General features: G+C 36.6%; 1 protein-coding gene across 18 annotated transcripts in view; it reads right to left on the reverse strand.

Moving 5' to 3' along the window:
- Positions 1 to 12949, reverse strand: part of LOC138936797 (ensconsin) — a 139045-nt gene that overhangs the window by 81142 nt on the left and 44954 nt on the right. For 3 of the 18 annotated variants that reach the window (XM_070302481.1, XM_070302479.1, XM_070302477.1), the window contains exons 1-2: positions 6240 to 6371; positions 4703 to 5027 (exon numbers count right to left, since the gene is read on the reverse strand). The exons of the other annotated variants lie outside the window; for them this stretch is intronic. In XM_070302481.1, the coding sequence (XP_070158582.1) occupies positions 4703 to 5027; positions 6240 to 6356 (442 nt within the window). In that variant the 5' untranslated portion in view covers positions 6357 to 6371. Of the gene's footprint in view, positions 1 to 4702; positions 5028 to 6239; positions 6372 to 12949 lie in introns of those variants that run through there. 18 annotated transcript variants of the gene reach the window in all.

A 12949-nucleotide genomic window follows, 5' to 3' on the forward strand; every position in this document is an offset into this window, starting at 1 on the left:
TCGAAAAAAAGACAGCGAATCGAACAGGGTTTCATTTTGTACCGTTTATCAACATGACAATAATCTTGAACTTGGTGAAAGATGACGCTCTCGTCCGAATCGTCTTTCCGATATAGTAATCAATCTATGAGCAATCGGATTATATACCAAGTCGGCCAATCTTGGCCAGAACGTCCAATTAACTGGGATAAACGGGATTGTGTATTTTCGAGATCCGCTTCAGATTAGTTTTCTTTATTAATTTCATTCGTCGAAAGAATAAAGTCGAACAAGCGTCTATTTTCCCACGAAAAATTTTTTAAATTTTCTTAAAAGTTTTGCATTAGCATCTTCAGAAATTTATTCATTGAAGAACCATTGTAATTTTTACTTGTGAAACGACAGTAATTATGAAGCTATCGCTAGTCAATAAGTAAAATTTTAAATTCTAATTGCAGTAAAAAATTACAGCTCGATACTTTTTAAAAATTTTCATCATACATGAAAAAAATATAATTAAGCAAAAATACCAAAGTCTATAATCGGTATAAACAATTCCGTCACGAGATGTGCAGGAATACGATCGTGGTGTGAAGTAATCGCGATGATGCAAACGATCTTTCGTGCGCGCTCATGTGTAATGATATATAGCAAGGCAAGGTTTCATTAAATTACTCGAATGTACGTAATCTATCTCGGAATCTACGTAAAAAATAGAGCTTGCATTAGTACGATTAATAATGAAACGAAAAATATTAACCGCATGTTAACTAAATATACAATGTGTATTTAACTTCACGTTAATTAAATACATAAGCGTAGAAAGAAATATTAATTTTAGAGTAACCTTATTTCCCCGCATATAAATTCAACTACAGTTTTTCGTTAATTATCTCTCGCGTTGAATTATTCAAGCGAATCTTTTATTTTGTACGAAAGAAATTACTTTCTCTCGGAAAAGATAAATTTGCTTGCCAGTAATATATGTGTGCATTGTGTAGCAATTATATATATATATGTGTGTGTGTGTGTGTGTGAAAGATTTGCATTAAAAAAAAAAAAAAAGTCTTATTCAGTTAAACAATATCTAACGCTTCTCTTAACTTTCTATAGACAGTCATCACGTTTCGTATAAGTGAATGGTGTAGCAGATAGATATGTTGTAAATCATTACAACGTGACCACGCATACAATTGGAAAAGTATTTTCTTCGATTAGCCTTGATAGAATCGCGAAGGTAAATAGCTGTCATTTCATCGTTATTCCTCTCATAATACTATAAAAAAAAAAAAACCACTTGTAAAAGAAGTACACTTATAAAAGAAATTATTAAAGTAGCATCGATTTAGGATAATTGCAGTATCCATATCAGCATCGCGATTGTACTTCGCGCTATGAATATTATATTATCGTTGCGATATTTTGTAAGACACGATCATTAATATCAACACGGCGATGTTTCGAGGGCATTTTATTAATTATCTGTGCATGTAGAACTAATTAATTCTATTAGCACACCTTAATTGCGTTGCATACCTAGCAGAAAAGTAACCGCTAAGAATTTCTAAACGACGTAAAAAATTGCAATACGGCGCGATTCACAGTTTCGTAAGAGTACCTTAGCACCGACTCCTATTTGAAATAATATTTTCAAGATTAAAAATTTTGAATTTCCATCATCAGATTCTTATCTATTCTATATTGGATCTTTGAAAAACGGATAAAAATCCTTGCGTATTTGAATTTCCCAGATATCTCTGATCTCATTCGAGTGTCGGTCGACGGCGCGTCTCTTGCACGGTTCGTATATTTTAACGAGGTAAGAACTAGAAAATACACAAATATTTAGCACTCCTGTATATCAAATCGAATACGATATGGACTACCACTCGAGCAATTCAAGTGCGCGCGAATAGAACGTCATCCCGGATGATTTCATAAATCTTTGCGATGCTGTCAGATGCGCGTGGGGACAGCTAGTTGTAATTTAAAAAAAAAAAAGAGAGAGAGAGAGAGAGATATGCTATACACCGCATACATCTCAAGAGCATTCTGTTGCCCTGTCCAATTACGAGCTGCGCAAATACCGGCAACATAACACCGCGAATTAACCGCCATCGCAAAAACCGTAATAACACGGTACACCGGCCGCTGATAAATATAAATCGTAATGATCTTTTTACGGACTTTCCGTAATCGCGCGCGGCGCGGGAAAGGATGCTATAACGCTTCCCCTAGCTTAATACGCCTTCTATTAATGTCCGATCGAGGATACGGCGGCTTCCACGCGATCGTCGAGCTGATATTTTGCACAAATTTCTGAGCATTACACGCGTCACGCGTCATTTCACGCTTGACATGATTAAGAGTATCAAATAAGGAATAAACCGTTAATATATAATGTGGAACATATACATATATGTATATGTACGAATAGAAGCATGATTTCTTATTGAAATCTTCACGCGGTAATATATTTTTATTTACTTTATAATAATTAATGATACTTATATTTTGTACAAGCAATAATATCACGCGGAGAAAAGATTTGATTAACATTTTTTAACTTTATACATGAAAAAAAAAAAGTAAAACAACGTATTTATGCAATCTGTAAAAATTAAATATTCTATGAAAACTTTCTAATAGACTAGATCCACTTTTATTACTTATTATATATTTGTACTTTCATCTCCATGCCAAAGATAAAAAGATCAAGAATACTATCGTCAGAAATTTATTTGTAATACTCATAGTTTAATGCGCTCGCGATAAAAACAAGAATTTATTATACTTTCACAGAAAGCTAAGAGAATGTTTCGCGCTAAAAATTTCTTTATATCTTTATTACGATCGCAAAAATCAAGAAAAATCAATTTTTAGGGGAAATATCAATTGCAACTTTTACTTCTCCGTAAATTATTCGATTTTCGATTTTCCATTTATCATCATTTACACGACTCGAGAAGTCCATTTGGCACTCGACGCATTTGTCACAAATTAAATACAATTCCCTTGTTATTTGATAAATATACATAGGATACAATTCAGAGTAAATAACTTTCAACTTTTAGAAAGCTCATCCATTCTTCGGTGCAATGTAGAAAAGTATCGAAAGTATTTTATTCGGGGAAAATATTTCATGCGATCAAAATGTATAATTTTATCACTCAACACTTGAAATAACTTTGCGAGTGTTCCCAAAAAGAAATCACGCAAGCTCCAGAGAAGAGCATTTTCATTATCGATATTTGTTTCAACGTATATATGTGTTAATTATGTCTCTTGCCCCGTTCTAATCATCGCCAGTTACGAAGAAAATGACATGTTGCAATAATTGGACGTTATACAAGATTAATGGTCACACTCGTATCTAATAAATACATCTGCGACAAGGAATTGTTTCGCGATTTCGCGAAATGTTTATGCACCAATTTGTGTTAATTAAATTTCCATCTACCAAATTAACGGCCGGTGAATAGAAATGCGATGATGAAGCATCACAATCGCGCAGCATTCTTTTATAAAGAGCGACTTCTACATTTCTATTGGCGCAAAAAAGTATTTAATTGGCGATCATTTTCGCGGCACGCTAGTGGTAGTTAGCTCTCTCTCTTTCTCTCTGTATATTTTCTTACCTTTTTCTAGAGTTTCGAAGTTAGATTCTTTCTGCTAGTTAAAAACACTCTTTTTATTTCGCGTTTTTTTTTTCGCGATGGAAGAGATGCGAGCATCTGACGTTATTATAATCTTTGTAAATTTTTCACCCTTCTTTCCGCGAAAAAATCGAAAAATTCCGAAAACGCGTCTCGTTTCGCAGAGGGATACATACCTTCGACAGATAATAAGATACTGAGAAATACGGTGCGAAAACACAAATCCTCGCGCGGTATTTTATCGCCGGCGCAAAACCTCGTTTAAGCGACTCGTTTCCGTATCGAATATAAACCGTCGAGAAAACGACACAAAGGTGTGGTTTGCGTAGAACGCATCTCAGATAACATATTAGTACAATAATCGCACCCTTTTCTGTCTAACGTCCAATCTCCGAGTCTTGTGAAAATTTTGAGAAAAATTTCATGACACAGATACGGATCGTTGTTGTCAAATATTTAAAGACAAAATATTTCGTATTATATCTGGATTTATCTGGAAATATATAGTTAGAAAGCCGAATACTGGAGATTCGAAAAAATAATGTAATAAATTATATTATAAAGAGCGATACTATTTAAGGGACTTTACCCGCCCAGACTAATGAATACGTTGAAGGTTTTTATGTAAATATTAAATTTGCTCTGTATTTTATTTTAGCGATGGACGAAGACAAATGGAGACGGATGCTCCGATTTGTATGTACTATCTGCAATTTCGAATATCTAGATTATCCGCGATTTCGAGGATTTAGGCTGAAGAAAGCGAAAATCCTGCTAATATCCGTAAATTTTAAACGCGATGAAAACTATTCAGCCCATAGAGACAGAATTAAATAACATATTATCTTTCTCTCTTATCACTAAAGTTTAAATAAAGTATATCGAAAAATGCGATTGTAATTCCATCTGCTTTTAAAATTTTTTCAATTACTTCGGAAGAAGACGCAACTACTTTTCTCTTAAAAATAAACGAATCCAAAGAAATCAGACCAGCAAAACAAATCAAAATAATCAAGATCGAATTCATCTCGAGAGTTATAACCTTTTGATATAAATTAGAAACTCACATAGCCAGACGTTTCCGCGGGGCGCGGTGTGCAGTAGATTCAGGTGCAGATTAAAGTCGAGACCGGCCAGGTCCTGTCGCAGGTGGGTACTGTCCATGATGAGCGCACGTTCCGGCAGCAGGAAGAGGTGATCGCTCCCTTCCGCGGGCCCCAGGGTTCGCGGTACGCCGAGCCCGAGAGGCCCCGATCGGGCCGTCAACATTCTATCACCAGAAGTCGCATTCTCCTGCGATCGCCCGATGCCCGACACGCTGATCCGCGACGAGGACTCGCGATCCTTCCGCACTGCGGATCGGCTCGTAACAGGTGGCACGTGACCGTCTCTCTTAACAGCCCCCGTCCTCGAGCAATTAATTCTGACGCCGAAAATATAAAAACCGTCGCGCGCCGAGATCGCTCGATGTCCTCGAGAGACAATCGAAGAAGAAGTCGAACGATTTTGATAATTGATTATGATTCGCGATACAGATTACGGTTGTAGGGACGTTTAACGCAGTAGCTTCTGAAAACCTCTATGTTCTTTCATCGTTTAAAAGTTCCTCTTTCAAGACTCGTGTAACCAACGCTCGATTAAAAAGCACCTCCTGGGCAAAGCTTACTTTGATCCCTTTTTCTGACTTCGATTAATCTCGATTCGATTGATTCACGTTACGACGACAAATGTCAACGTCAAGGTTGAATTTTTTCCCGTAATTTAATTTCGATTATACGTGTGTCACGTAAGATGCGATCGATGATGTGTTAATAATAAGATATCGATGATATTTTCTCGGCGGTGCCGCGATAAGACCGCGAAGAACGCACCTACGATCGCAACGTGACAATCGCCACGACTCGAGAATGACTCCTGATCTCGTGAGTCACGTCGGTCAGTCAACTTTTGATGTCGACGACGAAGGAAAGAAAGAGAGAGGGAACACCAAGCGAGCCGATCTCCCTGCGACGCCGCGTGAAGTGGCACAAATTGACCAAACAGGCTCGTACGTTGAATTCGTTTAAGAGACGGCAAACCCTCGGTAAGATCGTCCTTCGCGAGGACTCGACGCTCCAAAGAAGAAATTCCGAAAGTTTAAAGCGCCCGACTTCTTCAACGAAAGACGCTCGACTCACAAGCTCAGATTTTAGATGACAGTTGGTGACAGATAACAGGTGCAGCGACTCTGACCTTCCCGCGTTTCGACCGGCTGTCAGCTGTGTAATATTTGCTCGCTACGAGCGAGCTTATCGATACCGTCACCGACGCGTAGATCGGCCGATTTACGCAGCGCGTGAGATATTAATTGATTCCACCCCCGCTTTCGATGACACGCGCTTATTCCAGCGATTCTCGAGTTCCTTCGAATGGGAGTTAGTTCTTGCGATAGCTAAGTGACATTGAGCGATCAGGTCTCGTCGTCTCGATAAAATATCACGAGACGCTTTCACGAGATGCGTCTTCCCGATGACAGCCCGTCAAAATTTGACAGCTGATCTAACAGCTGGACCCACGACAGACGGCGGGACTCGTGGCTGCGTGGCTAACGCAAAGTTCACTCACGAGCGGTCTCGCGTACACGGCGGTCAGCGTTCGACTGAGTGGGTCCGTCTCGACGCGTTCACGATCGACGCCGACAGACGCCGGAAATGGCCGAGAAGGCGCGGAGAAGAGACGCATTTTCCGCGTCGGGAAGAGAGACGCGGAATTTTTCGAGCAGAATCCACGTACGCGCAGAAAAGCTCGTCGATACGATTTACGCATACATGTTTATTACGAGCTAACATCGATTCGCTATGGCTGGATTCTATCCCGGAGAAAGAAGTAAGGATGCACCACAGCATCCTCTTGCGGCTATAGAAGCCGCATTCATGCGCTTAGTATTGATTATAGTTTTACGATAGATGACAAATTAAATATTTTATTATTAGAGAAGTGCTAAGTGGTAATATTTTCTCGATTTTAAATTTCGAGGAAATATTATCCAAACGTGTTTCATTCCGTATGAATGTTATCTCAAAAGTACTTAAAATTTTCACATAATTCCTGTCGGTTGCACGAGATTATGTAAAAGGAGTAGATGCCTTCCGGTCATTAAAATAGCTTTGGCTACAACCATATTCTAGGTCATCCACGCAATTAAACGCTTTTGAAAATCTTTTATAAAAGGAGAGTATATAAATTTAATCGCGCAAATAGACTAGTATTCGCAATCTGACATTTGAAGAACGATTCTTTTTTCATTTCTATTTTCTCTGTGACGTCAAAATTACGTATATTCTATCCTTTGCCGAACTTAACTGCTGGCTTGTCGCTGTTTTATAATTCTATTTATTTAACTATCTCTCATTAGACCTTTCGTAACTATCGCCAAAAAAATTTAGTATTAAGTAAGCGACTCTTCTCTCTAAATAATATAAAATCGTTCGTTATTCATGTTCATCAAATTTTTAAAAAGTCGGCTTCCCATAAAAAAAAATTTATAATAGTACATTATTAAGAAATATTTATAGAGAGATAAATATATAATTAATTATATATTATAATTTATTTAGTTATAAAATTTTCACAAGTAAAAAGTTTTTCAAGATAATAATAAAATATTTTTCAATTAACTTGAAATAAATTTAAGTTGAGCAAAAAAAGATTCAAAATTTAATATCAAGATATAATAATATATCTATGTCAAGAGCCTTTGTTAACAGATTTGTCGATTCGCTAAGGGTAAGAGCCGGAAAAGTGTCCAACGCGATATTTTACGGAGAATAGCTTAAAAATCAGAAAATCAACCGACTAGGATAATATCACACCACGATATTTTCCTAACGTATGATAAAATTAATACTTGTTATAAACTGAAAAGAATAACGGCTTTCCTGTCTTTCTTTTAATAGCTATTATAAAGTTACAGGAAATTAATAGTTATTAAATTTATCACTGCGTAATATACAATGTGGTGTAGCATTTAATTTATATTAGTGAGATATTTTGTCATCATATTATATTTTTTGAATAGTTGCCTCTCTTCTCTCTTAGACTTACCGTTAATTTGTAATGCATCAAGATTAAGAACATAAAAATTGATTTTTTTTTTTTGGGGGGGGGGCTTGTGCAAGATGCGAAGCTATTCTTCTCACAATGATCTTATAAATCTGAACATTTAAACATCATTAAGTTATTATGAAATAACGTGTAAAATGAGTATCTTAATTCTGTTTATTTTTTTTAGCCTGGTATTAAATCATTAATTCGATATGAAGAATATCCCTGACAATAATAAATATAATTATCCCGAGGGGAATTTTTTTCCAAGTTTCTAGTTTCTATGATTCATCAACTATTACTCGAAGAATATAACGACGCGCTTCTTGCGATTTGATCTTCCGCATACTTCGTACACGAAGTCGCTTGAACGACGATCGATGTCCCTTTATGGAGACTAAATATGCCAGCTCTGTCTCTGCTAGATACAAGCGGTACCGCACCATCGAGCATCAAGGGTAGGCATTGATTGACCAGAGATTATCACTCGTTACTTGTGTGAGTTTCATGTCACATCGATTATCACACGTGCGCGAAACTGTATCACGAGAAAGGGCTCGCAGCGCGAACAAAAGCCACGGGAAGAATAGATGTAAACAATTGTCGATATAATACAAATTTTTGATTTTTTTTTTACTGTAGCTTGAAACACGATAATTTATGTAAAAAGAAAAAAAAGAAACTGTTTTCCCAAAATATTATCAAAATTTTCTAAGAAATTTTTGTATAAAAATTCAGGGACATGTAAAAATATTTTTTAAAGATCTAAACTGTACTATATAAAATATACAAAAGCGCAAGATCGTGGCGCGGAAGATAGAAAAGTTTGAAATTGACGAAACTTTGAAGGATAACTGATCTTGAACCGTTATTTCGGAATATTTTAACCTCGTAAAACATTATTATGATTCATGACGTGAGATGGAGGAAGAAAAAATTACTAGGACGTGACGGTAACTCTTGATAGGCTAGTCCGAAAATACAATTAGCACTGCTTACATTAATTATAAGTTCTGGTTACGTCGCGAAACGGAGTTGTTTATACGTTGCGATCCGTAAAGAGAGAGAGAGAGAGAGAGAGAGAGTTTGGAATGATCCGAGAAATCACGTTACGGAAACTCGATGTAATTATAATTGCGACAAAGATATAACGCGATCATATGAATTGAGAATCACAAATTTGCAAGGAACGCGACCGAACTCTGATCGATAATATGAGTCAATCGACAAATTCCATTACGTAATGATCCGTTTGCAGCGTATATTTATTTGCGCTCAAAATTCTCTTTTCCCAACATGATTTGCATTCTGAATCTATGTATCTCATGCGTATGATGCGAGCTCGCAATCCGCACGGTATGTGCAACATGTGCGCGATGCATTCGCGCTTCAATCGCGACGTGCCAATGACTGCGGATGTGGTTGCGATTATTTCAAATGCGAAACACACCTAAGCCATCGCGTTGCGGAGATTACGCATCGAATTGTGCGTTTGGAGATATCGAAGCATCTCGTTGTGTCGATTTCTGAAATTTGCAACAGTCGAAGCGAGACAAATCGACCGCATGTCGCTTCCAAATTGTTATTATGACCTACTAATTATTTACATCGTTCATGATCGGTAAGATAAAAAGTTTCAAAGATCTATGAAATTAAAAAAAATGCAAAGAAACGTACGTATTTCGGAGATTCGACAAAGTAAAAATTTATAGAATTCATGGATCCATGAAGCTCTCTAAAATTCTATTATATTTCATAATCAATAATTCTCAGTATCGATTAAAAGAGATACAAAGTTTCAAAATTAATTTCGATTCGATTGGTTTTTTTTTACACATCGTAAATAACTTCATTATGATTCCATATAGCTTTCCAACTTTTATACACCTCGCCTTGATCTCTCGAAATCTAACGGATCATCATAATTGGTACAATGATCTTCGATCCTTTATTCGCCGTAAGAATCACGCTGTGAGCTCTCAACGGAGGGAATAAGATGATCCGATTGTTTCTCAGAAGACGCGCAAAGAGACGCCAATAATTTCGTACCGAAGATCCTTTTCACCAGGGCGCACAACGGAACAGAACGACGGCCGATAATTCCTCGGCAACGGTAATAAATATCCCCCGTAAACCTTCCTGTCAAACCTCGTTCCGCGTCTCTTCGAAGATTCGCCGTCGTCAGAAATTAAATAAACGAGTATAGAAAAATCCAGAAAAAAAATGCAAAGGTAAAAACTGGAAGCTATGCTCGCGAAGGTTTTAAAAGGATAGGCCTACCAACTTCCGTGAATTCTTTTATCGCTTTTAGAAATTTCTTCGAATAGCATCGCTTATCCTCTGTACGAGATAAACTGTTCAATGCTTACGCAGGTTTTAGAATCTCCTATATCTGCCGTAAATCATCCTAAACAAACACTTTTAAGAGAAGAGAAATGTAACGTTTGTAAGTTGGCGAATGTGATTCGATTCAAGTTCGATAAACTCATCAAGTTTCTACTAAATCCTTTTCTTCTTGAAAATAAATCGGAGTATCGTGTTCGCGCATCGTACATGCTCTCGATCTCGTATATTTTTCGGTTGAAAGATGAATCAGCGCGTACTAATAATGATACATCCGAGAAATATCGTACACATCTACTAATTGATAATAACCATTGTTTCACCCTATAATAATGCCAAGACCAGATATTTCCACAAAATACGGCAGTATAATTTAATAAAATAACTAAATGACAGAAGGAATCTTTTAATTGACATTTCAATCTATAGAACAATTATAATTGTTGTGACTAGAAATACATATATATTAATTCGCTAGATCATGACATTAATATCGAAGATTTTTCGAAACAAAGTTCATCACGAATTGAGATATCACTCAAACAAGAATGCTCAAGATCGATCGTTCGAATCCACCCGCTTTAATTCCAGACTCGGCACGTGACGCACGAAAATATTAATCGCGCGCAATTGCGGGGGACGGATCCCCTGCAATTCCGGACAAAGACAGCGTTCCGGACTGTCGAGTCGTCTGTACATTGAAGAGAGAATTATAGGATTGAACGGAGGCGCCGTAATTTCTATTAATTTCATCGTCTCGATTAAATCGCCGTGACTCTTGCGGTTGACATTTCGCGACCGCAAAGATTTCTGCCCTTTTAAACACTTAAACCGTGTTTTGATATTTCTTTCACGATTAGATATTTTGTGATAAACGAGATAAACATCATATAATTTCTTGTATATCTGATTTTCAAATAATCAAAATATGGCGTAAATATAAACGCATGCGTCACGCATTTGAACACGCGCTGTCTAAAATTAAGTACTTTACTTATAATAAATATATATTTATTAGTTATATAAAAACAATCTGATTCTACACCTAAGACACGATAATGTAGATAAAGAGAATATAAGAGATACGAAATAATGCCGAAATAATATAAGTCTGACCTAGATGAAAAGTTCCATCGATAAATGACGTCCTTCGAGGTCGTTTTTAACGATCCCTGCGTAGTACGATAATTATGAATTAAGAAGGAAAAGGCACGCTCGTCATTACTTCAACTTATCTTGCGAACGCTGAACGGGAGATCGATATTACTTCGACAAGAGAAAATTATACGCATCAGCGAGCACGAAGTCGCTCCTGTGTTCCAGGACCGATCTTTTAATCAGCGTCGCGAATCCCGACTCGTCGGAGATACGGCAGTTCACGCCTGTCTCTTCCGAAGGGACTTTGCAAATTACTTTTGCAGCATGCCAAGATTTTGAAGAAAAGTGATTTCTATTATATGAAGTAAATTAACTCGAACGAATTAAATTGCTCGAATACGAAGAATAATAGCATGAATGGTCGGAATACTTTTTAACGTAATTAACAACAATTCCGGGAACAATATGAAGAAATAATAAAAAGAACAAACATTATGCGTAAAATTAAAATAAAGGGAATATATCGATAAAAGCGAAAAATTGGAAAAATTCTAATAAATATATCTTTCGATATATCGATTAAACAATCTAAAAAAAATCCATGATGAAGCAAATGATATAAATGTTTCGTTTGATTAATTATTATACATTAATTGTACAAATACATGTATACGTAAAGTTACATCTTACTATCTCTATCCATATCTTGTTATGTACGCACACAATGTCGTAACTACGAGAAGCAAGGACTTTCCGATAAGACAACGTCCCTTGGTAATTAGCTTCACGATCCGGATAGAAAGGATTTGTTTCGATCAAAATTGACGCGAGAGACAACGTAGATTGCAGGTAGTTAACTGATACCGTATTTCGGCTTGTATTACGATTCTTACACAGGGGAATTTACAGCATCCACTAATTCTCGTCGGATTAGAAGCGCATCTCGAGCTATAAAGGGGAAGACGCCACATCCTCCCTGTTTTTAAAAATGCTGTACTGGTCTTCTTTTGTGTTTGTGTGTGCGTGTGTGCCAACTTATATAGATAATGCATAGGTACATCCAAGTTTCCGCTCAAACTAGGAAGCAACCGCTCGTAAATACTTCTTTATACACGTATATGAAGGTGCGGTAAACCTTCTTTCCGCCGACATTGCGATTAAATACGATGGTACGATGTACATTTTATTTTTAATTCTCAAGTGACTTTTCATGTAAAAAAAGAAAAAATTTAATTATGTAAAAAAGAAAAAAGATTTAATTATACATTTCTCGATTAAAATCTATATTTTAGCTATAATTAATTGAATTTATATTGCTATTAAAGATTTAATACAAATAAGCTTCTTTTAAACGTATCTTTTATTCTACTGTAAAGAGAAAAGTTTTTCGACTATCGCGTTTCCGCAAAAATATTTCATCGCGCATTTCGAACCTCGTTAATGAATGCACGGAATTGTCGAATTTCTAGACAATCACGATCGATCATCTTTTCATCGCAAACCAATAAATTATAAACGATAATCCTAATTATCATTATGTAATTGTAACTGACGTATCGTTACGTCACTGTATTAGTCGGAGTGAAAACTTAATTGCGATAATTAACTCCACCACATAGCGCGTACGTAAGTAAGGTTTCCCATTATACGCTCTGATCCTTGTCGGTTTTACACTCCCTTCCTACGTGTCTTAATATTACGGCATCCACGCAAGGAAGAACCGATAGCTTTCCTGGGTAACGTAATTTCCAACAGTGTGTACTCGACTATATGCCAAGTGCGCCCACGTG

Source organism: Polyergus mexicanus, unplaced genomic scaffold, assembly GCF_030449975.1.
Source record: "Polyergus mexicanus isolate NDT 795.1 unplaced genomic scaffold, iyPolMexi1.0 SCAF_10, whole genome shotgun sequence".
Lineage (NCBI taxonomy): Eukaryota > Metazoa > Arthropoda > Insecta > Hymenoptera > Formicidae > Polyergus > Polyergus mexicanus.